General features: G+C 37.9%; 1 protein-coding gene across 10 annotated transcripts in view; it reads right to left on the bottom strand.

Annotated features, from left to right (window-relative positions):
- CACNB2 (calcium voltage-gated channel auxiliary subunit beta 2) overlaps window positions 1-22,023 on the bottom strand; it is a 140,437-nt gene that overhangs the window by 6,435 nt on the left and 111,979 nt on the right. For 6 of the 10 annotated variants that reach the window (XM_081163211.1, XM_081163217.1, XM_081163215.1 and 3 more), the window contains 7 exons: window positions 18,342-18,464; window positions 14,738-14,874; window positions 13,520-13,596; window positions 8,583-8,716; window positions 5,223-5,303; window positions 4,933-4,991; window positions 3,112-3,221 (listed from right to left, as the gene is read on the bottom strand). In XM_081163211.1, the coding sequence (XP_081019337.1) occupies window positions 3,112-3,221; window positions 4,933-4,991; window positions 5,223-5,303; window positions 8,583-8,716; window positions 13,520-13,596; window positions 14,738-14,874; window positions 18,342-18,464 (721 nt within the window). Of the gene's footprint in view, window positions 1-3,111; window positions 3,222-4,932; window positions 4,992-5,222; window positions 5,304-7,911; window positions 7,974-8,416; window positions 8,437-8,582; window positions 8,717-13,519; window positions 13,597-14,737; window positions 14,875-18,341; window positions 18,465-22,023 lie in introns of all 10 variants that reach the window. The other 4 variants (XM_081163214.1, XM_081163220.1, XM_081163219.1 and 1 more) reach the window with 2 other exon arrangements.

Genomic DNA, 22,023 nt, shown 5'->3' with positions numbered 1-22,023 from the left:
ACTTCAAGCGAGGATTAGCTCTTGGAACTTTCAGCAGGGTTACAGTCTTATAATTTGTAATTACAGTGGCATTTTTTGTGATATTTAGGAAGACAAAGAATCTCACATGTGGTGGATTGATATTTAATTTTCTGAAGACGCTGATAAATTGCTACTTGTTTTAATGGCAAACGACCACACAGTTCAGCAAAAGTTGAATTATGATTTCAATGGGAACGTTAAGTACAAATGCTAACTGAAACCAAAGATATTAATATGGCTTAATTTGGCTAGATTGTGGCCTAAATTTGCAAAGGTGTATTTGGAAATATATATATGTTTGACCTTTTCATGTTGCATTTCACAAACTGAGCAGGAACAAAGATAGAAAAACACATTAATTTAAGAAATATCAAAATATAACATGGGAAATATCTATCCATCTAGGCTAGGAACAGATTTTTAAGTTCTGAACAAAGGTGGTCCACACTAAATGCCTTAGCCCCAATCCTATCTAGATGCTGGTGGATCCAGCATATTTAACTGGGCTTATATCAGAACTTTGCCTCTAGATAGCAGCCACATTTCCTATGAATGAGAATCTCTCTCTCTCTCTCTCTCTCTCTCTCTCTCTCTCTCTCTCTCTCTCTCTCTCACACACACACACACACACTCTTTTTATATATAATATATAATATCAAATCTAATCTGACACAACTTCTGGATACTAGGTCCTCTGTACACTTATACATTTCTATTCTTTATTAACTTCACCAGATTTCACTTCAAACAACTAATGAGATTCAAATATGAGAAGCTGCCAGTCAATGAAATGAATGTCTTCCTAAAGAAGGAAGCTGTTCAAAAGAGAAAAAAACTGCCTAATCAATAAAAAAGAATTGTACACCAATACTGAATGGTCTTGAGGACAAATTAATTCAGTAAAATAACCCTGCTACTTATCATGATAATGTGTACATGATAAAATGCTTGACACAAAAATTGCTCCCATGTAAGAAATTTGTGTGAAGCAGAATTTTCTCCTTAACAGCTGAAGCCAAAATGTCCCCCCCCCCCCATCAGCAACCTGGTCCTGTGCTTGGGCTATAAGACTGGATACATTTTGATAATTTTAGTGAGGTCAAACAGGCGTGCAGTGTGAGGTAAACTTGCTCTTGGAATTTTGAATGCATTGGTTTATGGCATTTTATTGCATTTTGAAATGCAAAGAAAATGCGGTAAACAGTTTACTACAAAAATGGTATATTTAAAAAGCAGTGGAAACTTTAGTTCCTTATAGTGATAGATTGTAATGAATACACATCAACTACACATTAGTTAAAATACAGTAATTCTTCAGACATTTGGAGGTTGTCTTTTCTAACACAACCGGCATGGCATGTATAGCAACAAAACAAGTAAACAAAGCTTCTAAGATAAGATTTTCAAAGCAAAGCTCCTCTAATATACATGCAAGAATGTGTGCATATATTACACAAAGGAGAACTGTTTCTACAAACAGCTATGTACAACTCTTTTCATACTTGCACATTTACTATCTTAGACTAGTGCAGTACAGATTCTGAGTACACAATTTAGATATCCAATCTTAGTTTTTCCTGAGTATTTTCCTGCCAACTGTGCCTTGATTTCTGACATTTAAAATCATTGATACCCTCTAGAATAGAGAATTCCATACAGACTACACCAATAACTTGTTTTTACTGTTACATAACCAGCTATCAGAAAGAGACATTGGTTATGTGAGGTGCAATACGTCATGAACACAAAGACAAAAGCAAAAATAATTAGCAACCATATATACATACCCAAAACATCTGGAAAGGGAGGGCATTAATGAAGCAAAGAATGGAAAAACCCAAGAGAATCAGGTTCTTGTCCAAAGCATACAGAATGAGATAAGGTTACAACAAGAACAGCTAGAAATGTAACATACATGGGAACAAACAAGAAAAAGGGGGTTGGAGTCTTGAAACTGACTAAATGAAGCAAAAGCCAACTTATACAGATGTCACATACACACAGACACATATATGGCTACTGGATTTTAACCATGTGTTCTGAGAAAAGCTTCCTTTCTCACACAAATGTAGATTCAAATAACTTTTCAACAGCTATTTGTTCTTGAAACACAACAAACATGCTATGCCCAGAAGTATTTATAAGAGGAAATGCTTGAATTGCTAATGACTTGACATGAACTTGGAATAGTTCTTTTTCAGCTGTGAGACTGTCCATGGTCCCAGTGTATGGTTTGAGGAAACACGATGCAAATACCTCCTGCAGCTAAGCACCATGTGTAGGTCTGGTCAGTGCTTGGACAGGGGATTATGGAAACCCCATAAACACTGAAGTGAGTTCTGTGACTGAAGAAAGGTGGAATATAAACTATTAACTAATAGGACTAATAAGAGAATTAGTGATTGCCTATACATTTAAGAATAAAGTGTTCAAAAGGACTAAGAAAACAGCCACAACAGAGTAAGAAGAGAGCGACATTGGGGAAAACAAATACCACAGTTACATGATGCCAAGAAGGAAAAAAAGATAAATACTGACAAGGAAGAAAGATTACACATACCATGCTAAGCATATGGTCAGCTTTTGTTTGCTTGCTTGTCTTTGCTCTGCCCCCTGTTTTTTTGGGGACATTGGTGGTGCAAAAGGGCTTAGTCCCCATGAGTTGGTGCCCCTGCTCTCATATCTTACAAGAAAGATGCCTGAACTTATTCTAAAGGTTTGTGAGATGTACATATGAAGCAAACCAGTACATAAGAATTTATATTAGATGGATATTTGACCAACTTTTGTAATACCATGGGCATTTTTTTTTACTAAGCTACAGAAGGAATCTAAGAATGGTTTTGAAAAACCTGCTATTTTGAAACAGGCACATAATTTCAGCTGCACAATTACCCAAGAAGTACATGTGTTACCTCAGTAAGATCTATGGATGTACCAAAATTGACTTCCACAGAGAGGCAGTGCCTAAACCTGACACTGTATGTGGAGTTATAGTGAATAATCCCCTTTTTATAAAATGAAGAGTTTTCAAGTTTTGGATTATTATAGTTAGCGATGACTTTTAATACTATCATTCCATTCACTTACCTAAACTTGACCTTGTATTGGACCGTTCTATTATCGCATGCTTGCTGGGATTGTTTAATACTGAGCGTTTGGCAAGCGAGATGTCTGCTGTGACCCGTGTGATTGATATACTGAACAAAACAAGAAAAAAAGAGTAGTGTTGTAATTCATTGTAGAGAAATCTAGGATACTTTTAGCACACCAAGTTAGGGCCTCTCCTTTTGGTTTGTTGTTATCCCTTCTGAGCCAAAAGGGGTTTTCACACAGCACTTAAAATCTTGAGGTTTCAGACTTTATTCTTGCTTATCTGCTCCCAAGTTAAACCTTGTACAGTAGTTAACTTCGTGTGTGTGTGTGTGTGTGTGTGTGTGTGTGAATTTTGACTGTCAAGTGCCTAGGCAAGGAACTTTTAAAAAAAATAAAATAAAGCAAGCATCACATACAACTTAGATGCTGTAACAGCAGAAACAGTAACAGTGGTACAATCTCTGTACAGGAAATTTGCCTTAAAATTGTGTTTAAAACAGTTATACAATATAGCTTTATCAAACAAGTTGCCTTTCACAATGGGAATTATATTTTCTAGAAAAACACATGCAGCCAGAATGAACAACTAACTATAAAACAAGGGATTTGCTATTACCCTAGAAATGTGGGAAGCCTTTGGCCCTCCAGAAGTTCCTGAACTACAACTTCCATCAGCACTAGCAAGCATGGCCAATGTCCAGGGATGATGGGGGTAGGAGTTCAGCAACATCTGGAGAGCCGAAAAGTCCTCACACTTGGAGGGGGGCATTTAAAGGAGTGGTTGGGAAACTGCCAGAAATGTACAGAAGATAGTTTAACAGAGACTTGAGACTCCTGCACAGTTTACCACTTGAAAGTGGAATCCAGATCATAGCAAATAGCGATCATCGTCTTTATCACTACACAACACATGCTTAAAACTAGCTGACTAGAAACAAAATAATTGCTAACAAGACTATATTACAATTATGAGGCTAGTTGATTTAAAAAAAAAAAACCCCAGGGGTTGTATACATTTATGTTGCTGACATAGTAACATCTGATCCATCAGTATAACAGTGACTGAGGTGATCATTTGCAGTTCCCACTGCCCTCTGCCCATTCCTGTACCCCTAATCTGCTTTTATTTATATGTTTATATATTTAGTTATGCATCCAGGTACCACTTTGCTTTTCTTGTTTCTGAATCGTTGGTTGCTAAAAACAGCTGATATACACTAAGACGTCAATCCTACCCAGAACTCCTAGGTAAGTAGGAATAGGACTGCAGCCATAATCTGCTACCTTCAATGTTTTTGAAAAAAGGTGCAACATTAATTTCAAAACTAATCAAATAATATCAGTTTCTGAAGATTTGTAATTCATGTCAAATAACAAACAGAATTCTACACAGGAAAAAAATATTACACATGAGGTTCATTGGTGACAATATTTTGCTATATTGCTTGGATAAAGCTTAGAAAATATGCTTGTAACATTTGCAGACAACAGGAAAGGAGACAAACTTGTTCACACTTGAGAAGCAAGTTGGATATAGCATAAGGGGACGGATGAAAACAAAACAAAATCCATCCATGCATATTCAAGCCCTTAAGGCTTAAATGGATGAACTTCAAGGAGAGGTCTTTCAGCTGTGATCTCTGGTAGCTTATTTCAAGAAGGATGTCAACAAACATGAGAAAACCCAAATAAGAGTAAAAGCAATTAAAAGAAAAATAAATCTGAATTCCATTCAGATTTAGATATATGGCTTACAAGTGGGGATGGGATTCAGTCTTAACTAATGCAACTTAGTCTAGATTCTTAAATACTTACCGCCCTTCGAATCTATGTTTTAAAAAATCAAATAATGCTTTTTGCATCATGTCTGTCACCTGAAAGTAAAGAAGAAACAAACCAATTTAGTGTGAGATTAGAGAATTAATACTTTTACTCTTAAATGAACAAAATGTTGCCAACAACAGGTGTGGGAGAATCTAATAAAATTTCACACACTTTGGCAGCATCAAGGTAGGCAATACTTTTTAAAATCATTGAACTCATTCTCATCCTCTCATATTTACACACAGGGGGAAAAAGATACCTAATTAAATTAAATTTCTTACCTCATATCCCTTTAAGGAAGGCCCCACTAAGACTACTGGTCGCATAGAAGGCACTACATCATACGGAGGGATGTGTTCTGTCTGATAAAGAGAAAAAGCACTAAACTTCTAATTCCTACATAAAGGTTAATTCTAATATACTATTATTATTTTTATCTAGCTGAGGTTCCAGTGGTGTCACTGGGGGAAATCTGAGGTGCATTCCCCCCCCCCCCAGGGCTCTCCCAGCAACAACTTCAAAAGTATCAAAAGATTATTCATATTTGGGAGAATGTTTTAAAAATGCTTCCATCCAACCTTATTTGCATAGCCAGTTTAAATTATATTCACTCCATGTAACTGAAAGATAACCATCACTCTGAAAGAGTGGCAAATGGACTATATCTATAGAACTCTATTGCCATCAACTTCTGGTAACTGAAGACTACTGTATAGTCAAAGCTGTTAGACAATTTAATAATAGAATTGAGGCTGTAGAGACAAGAGGCAAACAAAAGGTAAGAATCAGCAGTCTTCACCCCTCAATATAAATATGGTTCATTAAACCATGATGATACCAATTTGAAATCTTTTTAATTGGACTTTTAAACTTATACTTTTATTTTCAAATCAACTGGCATATGAATTCACAAATACAATTATCTTAGCAACTGCTGAATGCTATATTAGCAGAATTCTAAACAGCAATCCTCTCTAAAAGACTCCTGCTAATGGTAATGCATGTTTTGTAAATTACTTGCTTGATTTATCATGCAAAAGTTATGAATGGATAATTGACCATTCAATGTGTAAAATGTGTCATACAATTATATGCAAATATGGTCAAAAGAGTTTTTTATATATAAAAAATACATTACCAAAACCACCAAAAGTGGCTTATTTAAAACATTGTTTCAGTTTTGCTTGTTTGAAGTGGGCAAAATGTTTCAAATTCAAAACCACCAACCTGGAAAAAGCTTAAAAGTAGGTATGCCAGATCTATTTTTCAAGGGCCTACATAGTATAAATACATCAGTCAACATAACAGAATGTTGTCATTGTTCATTATTTCAGTATTCAACATGTCCCAAGTGTAATAATAATAAAAGCAATAAGGTAGAATACAAACATAAGAAAACAAAGACAAACATTAATACAGCAACAGCACAAAATGCCACACAAGCAGCAGTCTAAAACATGGAACACAGTTGTGTCAGTGTTTGTTTCTGCTTACATGTAAATTTGACACATAATTGTTAAAGTAAGAAGAATGAATAACAGTGCCCAAGGCATCAAAAGCATGTGAATTTAATTTTTGCATGCCAGATCCACTACCTGCTTAGAAGCGAAGCCTGTTGACTCTGCTGTGTAATTATGAATATATACTTTTGGAATTATTCTTGCTATAAAGATAAATAACCTGGTGCATGCATTACTGTATCAGCCCTCATGAATAATGTTACAACCCTATTATATTTGCCAAATCAACATCCCACTATATTGTATCTCTATGTTTTATGGTGGCTATCCAAAAACCAGCCTCACTCTAATAACCCTTGAAAATTAGGGTAGGTACAGATATTACCTTATTTGATGGAATACTGGTACTTATTAAAATCAGCTGTATGCTAGCCTTTAGCTTTCCCCATCTCTAATTAAATATGCTGTCAGTGGCAATATGTTATGGGACTGAAATGTGCAACAAGAGACTTTCACCTCCATGTTACTGTTTCAAATTCATTCCAGATAGCTAGGGAGGGATATTTTTTTCATCTGATGGCTGTGCTTTGACTGTTACAGTGAGTTAATTAGAGTGTCTATCCAGACTGTGGTGAGCAAATGTCAACACATGACATGAATTTCTTCTGCACATGGCAATTTTGTTGAGATTTTGAGAAATCTGCTTTTTAAAAGTGAAAGGACTAAAAAAGAATTATTAGGTGTGGCTCTTGGAAATAGCCTTTCATTACTAAGGAAGATTTAGGCCCAGTAAAAAGAAGAAAGTGAATCATATTTAACAGAAAATACACATGGTATCGCAGAGGTGATGAATTAAAAAATATATTTATTTATGGAATTTATATCTTGCCTTTCTGGGGAGAAAAAGTAAAACACCCAATGTGCCCAATGTTTTTATGTACTAGTACTCCGTAAAGCAGTGGACAATGTATCTTTCATATCAACTGACATATGTAGATAAACAAGGCAAGCAAGGGAATTTTTTAATTCAAGAAGAACTGAACAGTTCTGAAGACGACTGGACTGTTGTGAAGGTAGTGAATTTGTTGTTTCATTGAGCATGCCATAGACCACACTAGCAAAACATTGGTCTCTAGAAGAACATGTATATCATGTATATATAATGCTAGGTGTGAATCAATTTTTTTTTAAAAAAATTGAGATTGCTTTAGTAAAAATAAACAAATAAATAAATATTAATAGCTAGGCTTTGCTTTCCACTTGCTCATAATTGGCTGCTAAATAACAAATTCTAGTCAGGTCTTTGGGAGCATCTTGTAGTTCCCAAGCAAGGGATGAAAAGAGTATGACAATACACCACATTTGTCAGCCTCCCTACTGAGTACCTTTTGACTATTGAAGGGAGTCCCCAGTCCTGTTATCTAACAGGCAAGATGCTATAGTCTGACTGCTGGAGGAGAAGGCAAGAACAATGGGAAAGAATTTATATATGACAATAGGAAAAACTCACAGTAGACCGCCAAAACAAGCCTGCAGTTTTCCACTGGTCTTGCTCATCTGCAGATTTTGCACCTAGTGGATTAGAAGTTTAAATACTGACTAAATTAAAAATTGCAAGTTCTTTTTAAAGAACAAGATGAGTATCTGTTTAGATTTAACAAAAATGAATTATAGTTATAAGACTGAATTACAAGTGAAAAATCTGGAAAAATGACAAAGAATAAGCATGCACTAGATCGGTGCATCATCTGGTCTTGTCAATTTTTGTTTACTTCTGTGGATGTTTAAAGAAATTCCCCTGGCAGCCTATTATTCCATCAAAAAGGAAAAGTACCATAAGCAACATTTGACTAGGTCACTCGCAGGGCCTGGTCTGCCTGTTTCTACTGCACTGGAACAGCTAGCAGTCTGATAAGTTTCTTCCTTTGTACTGAAATGATTGCACTACATAAACTGTAGGTGATGCTAATGATGCCAGTGGCAGAATAAATACAACTCGTGTCAAGTAAACTTACCGATTTCTGCTTCTGCTTAGCTACAGCAGCATGGAAAAGAAACAAAGAATAACAAAAGCATGCATGTTATTGGCTTGTCAAAGGACGCAGACAGTCAACAGGACTCAAAATGTGACGCAGTGCAGGTGAGCAGGTGTACAGATGGCAGCTTGGAAGTAGGCGTTACCTTCTTAAAGAAGGGCATTCTTTTCTCTTTGGAGTGGGGTGATGTGACACTGTTTGCACTGGGTTTGGGGGAGCGATGGTTTGCTGGAATATCAATTTCTTCTGCATCTAAACCAGTGGCATCTATGTCTATAGCTATATATAGATAAACAATGTACAATTATCAGATGGCAGGGAGAGGAAAAAAGGGTTAAAAAGAAATAGTAAGCAACAGTATCCCAGGTCAGACGTCTGTCAGAAATATCTAACAGAATAAAAACAAAAGGGGGAATTTTAAAATGTACAATATTCAGGGATTAAGTATAGGCATACAGATACAATTATATACAATTATAAATTGTATTTAATTTTTGTTAAATTTTAAGTTTTTCCAGCTTTACCAATACAAATGTATCCTTCATTATACTGGAATTTACACTTTCAAGAATGACTGAATCATCTTTGAATCCATACCCAAGCTCTCAAAATTACTTAGATTACTTAACCTCAAAGATTACTTAACCTCAAAAAGGAATGCATATCACACATATTTGTGGCCTGTAGTATCCCCCCCCCCAAGTGATTAAAACCTACAAATGGGTCATGGAATTCAAATGAGTGGGTCATATTGCCAGTGGTGGTTAAGGGCAATTAACCAGAGGGGGTCTGACTTCTTGTTGGGGTTGGAACCTGTTGATTCCTCTCATGAAAAGTTGTGAATCCCTATAATGATTTGACAGATCAACATCCACCTCTTGTGAAAACTTTTAATGTATCACATACAGAAAATTTTAAATGCTATAAAAAAATAAGTGTTTGATTATGTGAAACAGGCAGAAAACCAAACCTGTTTTATATAGCTGAAGTTTTAAAAGTCTTTTAAATGAAAGTTATCTATAGTCATCTAGGAAATGCTATAGCTGTTGAGGGCTCCAGCTGAATTGGCACCAACTGCCTTTGTTTAAGTAAAAACTGAACAATAAACTGAGGATACATTCCTATTATATAAAACCTTACATCTTAAGGCAAAAGGAAGGAGGAGGAGGGAAAGACTATTATAGGACACTATGGAGCACACAAACGTCTTATTGAAAGGGCTTTCTAACAATTATATTGATTGGAAAAATTAACAAAGATAGATGACCAATTACCATTAAAGAGATGCAAATTCAATTGGAAAATGTTCAAGTATTATGTCTATTAGGCTACCAATTTAGGTCCATTTTAACAAGTTCCCAGATTAAACATGAAGCCACAAGACAATTAATGGCATATGAAAAAATAATAGTGGAAGGAAAAATAATAGCAAAAGTGTTAATACCATCTTTGTATAAATCTATCATGGAGGTTAAATTTTGTTTCAGCAAAATTTCAGAAGGTGGTGAGAACTGAATTGGGATTTAGAAACTAAAGAAGATGTACAGAACAGGCTGTGGCCAAAAGTGCCATACAAATCCATACTGGCAACAAGAGAAAAAACCCTTAAAATTGTGCATGGCTGGTACTTAACCTGTAGCCATCTAGCATATATAAAACAGTGGGAGAACAGTTCTCCCACGTGTTGGAGAAGATGTCCCACTATAGGCACGTATCAGCACATGTGGAGGGAGTGTGCAAAAACAGAAAAGTTTGAGGAAAGTAAATGTACAGAAATATATTTGATTACGAGGCAGAGAGTCCCCATGTACCTACGACTGGCTCTACTTAACTTTTATAGTCATGATATGTTGCAAATTTGAAACAAAGAACTCATAACACATCGATTAACTGCTGAAAGAAAAACTACTGCCAGGATATAGAAATAATTACAGTTATTAACTACGCACCAATCTGACAAACAGCATTATTGGAAAAACTGACGCACCCACAAAAATAAAAGTAGCAAGAAGCCAAAAGAAACATGACAATTTTTATGCAATCTGGTGTGACTTTAGTGATCACACAAATAATGAGGCATATGGTAGAATAGTACCCACAGTTTGCAGCAGTCTTGCGCTCATGAAGTGCATATTTTAATTACCGTATTTTTCGCCCTATTGGATGCACCGGCCCATAGGACGCACCTAGTTTTCAGGGGGGGAAATCAAGGGAAAAAATATGACCCCCCCCCGCAGCTCTGGGAGCAGCGGACAGGCTGCACACAGCCTGTGCGCTACTCTAAGACCTTCTCCCTGCTTTTGCGGGAGGTGGTGGAATTCCCCCACCTCCCGCAAAAGCCCACAGGAGCCGTGCGCAACTCCTACGGGCTTTTCGACCAGGAGGGAAAAGGGACTGAAATGGCCAGTCAGTCCCTTCATCCTCCTTGGGGAAAAGCCCCCAAGAGCGGTGCCCTCTTCAAAGGGTGTGTGGCTCCTGCGGGCTTTTCTAGGAGGTGGGGGAATTCCCCCACCTCCTAGAAAAGCCAGCAGAAGCCGCGGAGCCCCTTTAAAGAGCGCACGGCTTTTGCCTGCTTTTGCGGGAGGTGGGGGAATTCCCCCATCTCCCGCAAAAGCCCACAGGAGGGAGAAGGGAAGGACTCGGCCAGTCAGTCTCTTCTCCCTCCTCGGGGAAAAGCCCCCAAAGAGCGGCACGCTCTTTAAAGGCTGCGCAGCTCCTACGGGCTTTTCTACGAGGTGGGGGAATTCCCCCACATCCTAGAAAAGCCAGCAGAAGCCGCGGAGCTCCTTTAAAGAGCGTGCGGCTTTTGCCTGCTTTTGTGGGAGGTGGGGGAATTCCCCCATCTCCCGCAAAAGCCCGCAGGAGGGTTGGAGAGTAGCGGGAAGGCATCGCACGCCTTCCCGCTGCCCCCCATCCTCTGGGGCTGGCCATGGGGGAAGCGCTGCTTTCCTCACCGCGAGCCTCCAACCCGGGTTGGAGAGTAGCAGGAAGGCATTGCGCGCCTTCCCGCTGTCCCCCATCCTCTGGGGCTGGCCATGGGGGAAGCGCTGCTTTCCCCCACCGCCAGCCTCAAAGAGCAGACTCTCCTGGCTTCAGCGGAAGCAACGCAAAGTCTCCGGAGCGCAGGCTTCGGAGGCTTCGCGTTGCTATCGCTGAAGCCAGGGAGCCTGCATTCGCCCCATAAGACGCACACACATTTCCCCTTCATTTTTGGAGGGGGAAAAGTGCGTCTTATAGGGCGAAAAATACGGTACCCTCTTCTCCCTTCCCTTCCTCCAAATTCTAATTGTTATTGATACAAAATACTTTTTATTTATGGTCACCAATCCAAGCAATACACATTACTATATATCATTTTATATCTGCAATAATTGTAATAATTTTGGTATACTGTATACACTTCGAAACAACTTTGTTAATATATTCAGAAATGTTAAAAGAAGGGTCTTTACGACAACAGGGAGCTGGGTTGTATGATGAACATGAAAGCAGTACAAACATCTCCCTGTCTTAACTGCCAAAGGAACATATATGTGTAGCAAAAATATGCAACAAATATGCAATATATTTAAGTTCTCTACGCTTAAACTTCTATGATGCTTCTCATTGTGGATTACCTAATGCATCGCTGGTGTTTCATTACTACTAATACTATTAGTAACATTGGCAACAGAACTCAGCAATTGCTTAGCCATTATTTAAGTGATGATTTGATACCAGGATTGTACATTAAAGGGAAGTGAAAGGCTGTAAACATGTTTCTAGTTTACATGCTTAATCAATTTTGTAAAAAGAAAATCTGGATATATTGTTATTATCAATTTAAAAAGTCATGCAATTTAAAAAGTATTCCTCTAAGAGATTTTATAGATCTCAACAAAAATGTTTAATCTTTCTTCCTCTATTATTTATTAATTACATTTATATATCACTCTTCATACAAAGATCACAGGGTGCTTCACAAAATAAAAATACAAAATGAGAACACAAATCACATACTAAAACAAACAAACACCCAAACCAATAACCCCAAAGAAGTTTAACCTGGGTGGGAGATGGCAGCAGCAGCTGAACTTAAACTATGGCAAAGGACGTTGATGGGCCCTTCCCTTTTTGGAGTTAGGGAAGCTTCCTACCAAGGAGATATCAAGACTTAAGAAGAATGACCAACTAGTGTGGTTTGCGGGGCCTGGCCATGATGAGTGATTATGGTGAAGGCACTCAGTAGATGCTTGGAGACAGCCTGCATTTTCCTGGAAGTGTTGATACTGTGACTGAAACAACACACCCAGTCACTTTGGAATGTCACCAACAAAGGTGCCCACCCCACCGAAAGGCCATCGCTGGAGGAACTGGATCCATACACTCTCTTAGCCAAGCCAAAGCTATGGCCTGGCAGTTTCCAGGCCCACCCAGCCAATGACTGCTGGAGGGCCCCTTCCTCTTGGCCCTAGGCTCTACAGCGCTCCTCCTGGTGCCCCATCAAACAGAAAGCACCAAGCTCACTGCTCATATGGCAGAGAGATTATCATTCAAGATAACCAAGGAAAGCTTTAGAAGCAAGGTATCAAAAGCAATCTGTTTAATATTTCAAATCACCACATCTTTTGGTAGCAATTCCACTGTTTAACTGTGCAGGAACATAATGCTCTATGTAAGAACATTAACCCCCTTCCCCCAAAAGGCCAACATGACTGCTGCTGGCATGGTTCCAGTAAACCATGTAAAGCCATAGCCTCAGCTATAGGCCTCTACCCATTTTACTTGCCTGGCAAAACTGCTGGTAGATGTACGGCATATTCCACATAACTGGACTAAGAGACTATCGCCTTCACAACTTACATTATCACTCTAACATAAATACATGAACTACCCAGAGTGATGCTCTTTAAGTTCTGCTCTACTCCTCATTACCAATTTTTACATGAATGAGTCTTACTAAAATCATCTGTACCCTGAACCTGTTAATTAAAAAATGAAAAAGGGTTGATTTCTCACTTCTACCGAAAAGTGTAATGTGCAGGAAGACAATAATTATATTAATTATTATTTATAATGTGAAAAGAGCAATGGCCCACTTACCAGATGATGGAGGTGTAGACTTTCTGGAACTAGGTACTACGTCACCCAAACTGGATGATGAATTTCCTCCTGATTTACTAGAGTAAAGTAAATAAACATTCACTTTTCTAATATACTGCTCACAAGGTATAAATGTGATGATGTTCAGTGAAAACTGTAAGATTAGTGGAATTGTTAGGAATTTCCACAGTAACCAAAGCTTGGTCCTGAAGGCCAAATGACATGATGCCTTTAATCTGTCTCTACAAAACAGAGATGATGATGATGATTTATTTCCCAGCCACTCTGGGCACCTCTCAACAGATATTAATAATGATAATAATAAGCAATTAAACATTAAACTCTTCCCTAAAATGACTACTTCAATATTAAAGGGCCTGATATACCCTGGTAAGGGTCCACAGAAACAATATTTTTTTGACTGCATAGAGTTTGAAGATCATATTAAAATATTGTTGGTGGTTCTGAGTTGTCATGGCAAAAAACTGACAGATTAAATAAATAAATAAAACCCACAAAAAACATGGGTGGTGATGGTAGCTTCAATTAAAAAAACCCACACATCTGTAGTCAACCATCAGTCATCAAGGAATGAAAAAATATATATAGTCGACAATTTCTAGGAGGAAAAGACTACAGTGATTTAAAGGTTCTCTTTTCACCACTTCTGGCTATTATTTTAGTTATATTCACAAATATAACTATAGTGAAAATTTTATTCTCTCTCTGAAAGAAGTAAAATAGCAGTTAGCAGCTTATGACAATATTGAGGAAGAGAACCATGCTCAGGGAGTCTTAGTTCTACACATGTGGAAACAAATTCAAATCAAAAGAGCCAATTCAGACAATACTTGACTCCAAGGATTGTAGCTGCAGAGTGATGCAGAGAGGCCTTGGTTTTGTGCAGGGAGACTGAATTAGCGAGTTCCTGTATTTCTTTAATCTCCTTGCACAAAACTAAGGCCTCTCATCAATCCTTTATGAGAGACAGAAGGAGCATGTAAACTGCAAGCATGTTCATAGCCTTTCCCTTCAAAGTTCAATCCTGGCATTAAAGCTTCACTTAAGGAATGGCTCTGGTAAATAAGAGTGGAGAACGAGAACAACAGGATTTTTACACCCCACCACCACCAAGGAAGAAAAATATATCCAGGCTTTTTAATTTTAACAACTTCCCATAGATTAAATCACAGTCTCTGTGTAATTGTTATTGATTACCTGGAGTAAAATTTCCCTTGTTTAGCCTTTTGTTCATGCTGCAGCCTCATATTTTCTAATTTGACTGGACTTGGTATGAATCCTATTTCACAGCCTTCTTTTACCAATCGTCCTATCCACCAGTCGTTGTTAAATTTCTAGAGAAAAGAATAGATTAATGAATTTAAATGTCAGAAGTTTTCCTTTTTGCTAATGCCAAAGAATTCTCCCCTCATACTAACATATCACATTTACCATGCTGGTAACTGACCATGCTAGTAATTGCATATAATGTATCTACATAGTGTTTTTAAGCCTAGGAAGTAGATGTCTAAATAAAATATCATCAAGCATGTGTGAATGTAGATGGAGAGTCTGAGGGTTGTTAGATTTATCAGAATTTAGCCCTTAACCAAAATGAGTATGAATGTGGATGAAAGGATACAGAACGGAAAGATGTATATCTGAAATAAAGAAGTAAAAGCTTGAAGCTAGAATTAGCAGGCTGTAATCCAAAGAGTCATGTTGTACCTTAAAATTCCCCTCATGCAGTAGAAGACAAAACAGTCAAGACTGGTTTATTCATCTACTCTCTCGGCCAACTACTAATTGCTTTAATAAAAGGATTCTAAATCCGCTACACAGCAGGTGTGGAGTGAGAAGAGGGACAGACAACAGGATTAAGGAAGGAATGGGCAGGAAAAGTAGTATCTGACTCATTCCTGACGTATCAGGAAATTTAGAAAAGTATTTCACCCTGACAATGCTATTTCAAGCTAACACAGAATGACTTTTAGGTGTTAGAGAAAGCATGGGCTCTATCCAACCAAAATTAAGTGCTTTTGAGTTTCATTAACTTTGATGGGAGAAAATCACGCATGTGCAATGGGACTTGAGTACTTAGGTTTGGCTGCACGATAAGGACTGCACTACAAGTTTTGAACGATTAAGCATCATGTCACCATCCACAAAGCAATCCATGTTTACTTAGTCCTGAAATATTTGGTAAGATGACATGCATTAACTACACATGAGGTGAAGCACCCATGTGTTAGAAAGCACATTATACTGAATTTCCATAAAGCAAGAGTAAATAATTTAAAGGAGAAAATGGATGGTCTCTTCTCTAATTCACGGAAACAAGAGAAATGGAAAATAAGAGGACAAGAAATCCAGCAATAGGTATCTTGGAAGACCATCGCTCAAGTGCTATAAACAAGCAAGCTGTACCTCCTCAGCAGTAACTCGCTTTTATTTTCGAAAAGGTAACCAATTTATACGAGCTGCCATTCAGATTTTTTCAAGCTGAAGTGTTGGCCCAGCTACATTTTGGGATCCCAGTATGGATACAATCAAGTATGAGACAATGTGTGCAGAATTAAGTAGACACATGACAGAATACTGGGTGTGGATTAGCACTATAAAATATGGACTGCATTGCCATTTTTGTTCCCAACCTTCACATCTGGTTTCCAATTTACTTAAGGACTCCTATAAATCCAGATGGCTCCAACCCATACACAGTGAAATTAGATCTATTGGTATTGTCTTGGAATTATTGCATAATTCTAGTGAGCAATATATTTATCACAATATCCAAATTAGATTAAGGGATATTGGGGGGGGGGACATTGAGTCAGCTGTAAATAAAATCTGCTCCCCCAACTTCTATGGTTTAAATACAACCAATAACAGGATTACTTATATCTCAAAGTTAATAATTCCAGCCCAACATAGGGCATTTACGTTAGCCTGACAATGTTTCTCCCTGAGCTTTTGTTAAAGGCAGGTATTTAAATATCCCTTGAAATGATAGACATTGTGGATGTTATTTGAATGTGCTGGACACTGTAGAACATATTCTTTTCTACCGTCCACTGTACAACCAGTTACGTAAACGTGTGTTATCTCCCTTTTTGGGTAGTTTAACATCAGGGCACAATGAAAATATCAGATTCTACCTGTCTGATATTAACGCAGCGGTAATCTATCAATTGTATCTCTTAGAGTGGTGAATGGCAGCGGGAAGACACTCTATATCTTATATGGCTGCTTCTTTGTATATATTTTAATTCTTTTGTATATGAATACTTTAAAATGGTCTGTATCTGATACCTAATAAAGGTTTGGGGAAATAAAAAGAACGGTTGGAAATAGTGCCACATTTTCTCAGGATCATGCTTTCCTTAATATGACTCCAATATAATACAGTGTATCTTTTTTGTTTGTTTCATATGAATTACATAGAAATATATAGACTGGTTGGGTGGCATCTGTGTTTCAGGAGACAATGGAAGAGTGTGCCTTTGGGGGTGAAGTAATATATACGGTTGTACAAGTAATTAATGGACTGAAAATAGTAATGTCCATATTTTCAATGCATCGTATCTGAGTAGGATTAACAAAGAATATAATGCACAAAAAGCAATAACAATAAAGAGGGGGAAAATATCAAAGCAAGAAATGAAAAGCAAGAAATATATGAAGAGAGAGGAAGGAGTGGCAGTATTTCAACAACAGCATTATAACTGCAGACAATTGTCCTTCAGAAGGGATACAACCATTTGTGATTTATTCATGGTTCAGAAAAGACTGGTGTGCATCACCAGACACAATTTGCATTTATAAAGGAAGGAAGGAAGGAGTTACTCCTTATTTGCTATCAGACTAGGTTAAGGAAAAATGCCAATTTGTTATACTTCTTGTTCTTCATTACACAGCCAAATACAAATACTCTTTCCAAATACTCTTTCTTTTGCTAACATTTTAATTTTTTTCAAACCACAAAATACTCTTTAATAGAATATTACATATCTGCTTTAAATGGCTATTACTGTCCTGAGTAAAAAATCTGGCTAGTCTAAAAGAGTATCCAGATGTGTTACTATCTACAAGTTAGCCATTTCAATCACTTTATGCAGACATTATCTCTTATTTGCTGCTATCACGGTAAACTGCATGGACACCAAAGGTATATTGACTTAGAAGTCTACTATAAGTGTCACAGAAACATTTATGTAGCACTTTAGCTTACAGTCTGAAAAAGAAAAAACGAGACAAAAGCAATTCACTGAATCTTCTGATTACTAAGGGCAAAGGCATTGCAGCATTTAAACTGACCCAGTTTGTACAAACCATGGCTTAGCGTGTATGAGCAAATGTGTGGTTTTCTAGAGAGAATATCATGTCTACTCTGCTCCTCCTCTCTTCCTGCTGCTACTATGGAGTTGGTTAGCATTATGTCCAAACCTAGGCTTATGTTTTATCTCCAAACAATGAACTGTAGCAAAAAACAAAACAAAACCCTTGGCTACAGTTCATGGTTTGTCTGGAGTGAAACAAACCACAAATCCAGGTTTGGACATAATGCTATGCCAAACCATGGCTTAGCTCATAGCTGTACGGCAGCAGCAGGAGCAGAGATGAGGCAAAGCGGTTGCAATCTGGGAACCCAAATGTTTGTTCATGATGTATAAACATTACTTTTAAATGAAAATGAGAAAGGAAGAGTGGCACACAGTCTCTATCATATGTAAAGTCTTGCTGGATTCCATCCAGTGTAAATAAAGCAGCATACTTTATATTACTGAAATCACAGCTATAATTGCAATATAAGCTGTCTTACTTCTTTAACATGAAGAAAATCTTTCGCTTCAAATGAGATGGCCATGCCTGGGACTGGTACATCATCCTCGTGGGCTGCACTGTAGCTAACATTTGTCCGGACTGCAAATGCAACAGGTTTTGTCTGTAGAGCAAAATGAGAGAAAGAGGGTTGATATTTTCTCCGGCATTAAAATGTGCTTGTCTTTAATGAAAACACTGAAAAGTCTGGGGAGTATTTCATAAGAGGCAATCAAAGTGATGATATTATGCTGAGGACAGATGGCAGTTTTCCAAATAACTTAGAAGTGGGAGACCTGTAACAAATTTGATTATTCCAGAGGCACTTCACAAGGTCAGGGAGAAGACTCATTGCCTGTTGACAAGTTTCCCAGACTTGCCCACTGACAACTCTCCCAGCAAGTATAGTTAACAGTTACCTAGACATTAGAAAGTAAAGCAGCTTTGGTATCTCATCTATGGTACCAGACAAGTCTCTTTTGTAACCTAATTATGAAGCTTATAAAGAACAAATGCAAGGAGTCTATTTCCACCAATTTTGAAAGTTTGTTCATTTATATCCACCCTTACCCATTAAGTGACAGCATCTTTATGTGGTGATTGCCTACTGAAAACATCTATACACATTATTGGGAGAAATGGCTTCTCTGCAACAGGATTGGGGGGGGGGAGCAGTGATGGGGCTCTAAAACAAAAGGTTGCAATGTGGAGTTGTTCAGGATTCTAACTACTTCCCATGGTTTTCTTCCCCTTACACCACCAGTCAGTGAGCATTCCAAGATTACTGGGGATGCTCACTGGACTGTTTTCTTGGGGGAGGGGATTACACCTCAATTTGGGGTTGCCTTGTCATTTATTTATTTTTACTAAAGATGTTTTGCACTCCTGCAAACCTCAAAGTTACCCCAAGTCGCCTAATACCTTCTCTCTTATAAATAGGTGCTGCTGTTTTGGCCAGAAGACTTGAATCAGAAATAGAGGAGAAAATATGCAAAGTCAGGTACAAGTATGAATACATATGTATAAGGATACAATATATGAATTAGATGTGATTTCAATTCAGTGAACATTATAGTATAGTAAATGTGATTCTCCCCTCTATCTTGCAAACAAGCAGATTCTGCAGTGAAGTTAACTTAGCAACTGACAACAGGTAATATCACATGCTTAGAAGATATAACTAATACAATTATAAAACTATTCATGTTTGTTTCATGGTAGAAATATATTATTTTACATTAGGAGTAGAGAACATTTTTTTCTGTTAAGGAGCACAGTCGCCTGGGGTAATCCATTGAGGGCTACATGCAGATGATGAGCAAAAGTAAAAAATGTGCAGATTACCACCTTTCTGCCACTTCTTTAACAACTCTCTCCCTCCACAACAGACTGCCGGGGACAAATGACTTTTGCCATAGGTCTAAACTGATATTTTACTAAAACTGGTATTTATTTATTTTTTTAAAAAGGAAAGAGGCTATTGTGAGTACTTGAGTCTAAAGCCATTTAGGGCTTTAAATGCTGGTACTGAACATGTTATCTAAACTGGAGCATTTGAACGCAAGCATCATAGTTCAGTGAGAACAGGTTCAGAAGCAAAAGTAGGCAGAGGAACAATAAATTTTATCTTTGTACAGGAGGCTACTTCTAACACACACACACTTCTCTCTCCATTATCCAGACAAGCAAGAGACACTATCATTGTTCAAGCACACATTCCAGACAGGCAAAAAACACTTGGGCTGCAAAGCAGAGCCAGCGAGGACTGTTGCCAAGGGAGAGGGTGTATGGCTCGGGGGCAATTCTGAGGGCCAAATAAAAGAGGACTGCTGGACCACATCTGGCTCCTGGGCCTGGTTCCCACCTGTGATCTGAACATCAGATTCACAAATAGGATGCAATTTTTGCAGCTTGTATAAAGTACATCCACAAAGTTTAGGCAGATTCATCCAGAAGAAATTCTTGCATGGTTTGAACTGAACAACCTGGGCAAAATTTCATACCAGTGACTAACTGTGGTTTGGCATCCACAAAATATATCTCCATTGGCAACTGTACCTCCAGTATAGCTTATGAAATGGGTGTAAATTTCAGCAGATGGCAATCTTAGTTAAGATGACATCTCACAGAAGAAAGGGAAACAGCTTAAGAGAAAGGGAAACAGCTTAATGATCAGGTGAAAGCACAAAGAATGAGATAAATTCTGGGTCTATATGAATTTAAGGGGGGGGGACAGCTTTTCAAAGACAATCAAAAGATATCTATTATAGAATAGTGGAATCAAAAAATGTGATTGCCATCTAGTCCAATCCCCTGCTCAGGGTCAGTGTTATCAGCTCAACAACCTGGCAGGGCCCACCACTAATACCTGCCTGCCCCTTTTAAACTCTGCCACAGTGCTCTAAACACTAGGCAGCTGGGTCTAGCTGCCATTCTCAGTTTTCACAATGACCCATCACAGCATCACTCTATGGCATTGCAGAAAATGCTGCTTGGGAGAATTACCGCTGCCCACCAACACTGCCAGGGTAGTGTGCTAGCACTTACCAATTGGAGACCACTAAAGGACACTTTGCTCAGGGCCCCCTCAACTTGTAGTCAGCCTTGGGAGGTTCAATAGAGATTTAGTCAGATAAAAAACACTATACTAATGCTACCAAAGGGAAGTCCCAAGAGTTAGCTGTTTTGCATTAGTATTCCTTTAAAAATTGTTTGGTTTGAGAAGTCTCATTTCTAAAGTTCCAGAATAATAATAAGCTAATTTTCTTAATTCACACATCTTCACAACAATTCTGTTAATATTGCCAATTTTATTCCCTCTTACTATGTGCGTCATTCACTCATATTCAAGGTGAGACTGCCCTATCTAACACAGCAAGGAAAATATTGTGATATGTATAATCAGCTCTCTAAAAATGCTGCATGCTTCTAGAAATTATCTGATAGTTCCCTTGGTATTTGTGCAATAGCAGCTAGGGACTTTCAGTGTTTCATATCAAAGAGCAAATATGAAAAAGAACAGGGAAAAAAGAAAGTAGAGTTTTTCAAAAGAAACAGTCTCCAGAGAGCCTTTCGAAAAAGGGTGTTAACCTAAATATAGGCGCCACTGTAGATGTGTTGTTTCCACAGCTCTGCTTATAAATAATGTATATGAATAAAGCTGGAAAAGTGACTCAACATGTAAAAAAGTCAAGCTTCTTATCTTAGATCCTAAGAAGAGGTATTCAGAAACCAGCATTTTTGCACAGCAGTACACAACTAGATGTTTTGCACACGTATGAACAACTGATTAATGATTGAAAGGTAGATGGCAGAAGCAGTGTGTCTGATGATCATGGCAATTGAGCATGCCTTCAAAATGCTTTGTGTTTTATTGAAAGAGTTTCAAAGTCCATATTTTAAGAAAAACAGATATATTTATGTGGTAACAGTATCAGAGTACTATGAAAACATTCTGTAGGCTTAAGTCTCAAGCACACTTACAAGCTAGTAAACACCACTAAACCTAAATGCAGTCTGGATTTACAGCTCTAATCCTTCCCTGAATTGTGGGGTGGGGTGGACAGGTGAAGATTGTCTACCCCTAGAGACTATTGGGTTCTGGTGGGTTTCTGAATGCCCTAGGGCAGAGGATTTCAACCTAGGTACTTTGGCACCCTTGGGTGACTTAACAATTGGTATGG

This window comes from Podarcis bocagei, assembly GCF_964188305.1.
Source record: "Podarcis bocagei genome assembly, chromosome: 12".
Classification (NCBI taxonomy): Eukaryota; Metazoa; Chordata; class Lepidosauria; order Squamata; family Lacertidae; genus Podarcis; species Podarcis bocagei.
This window is presented reverse-complemented; position numbering and strand designations above follow the sequence as displayed.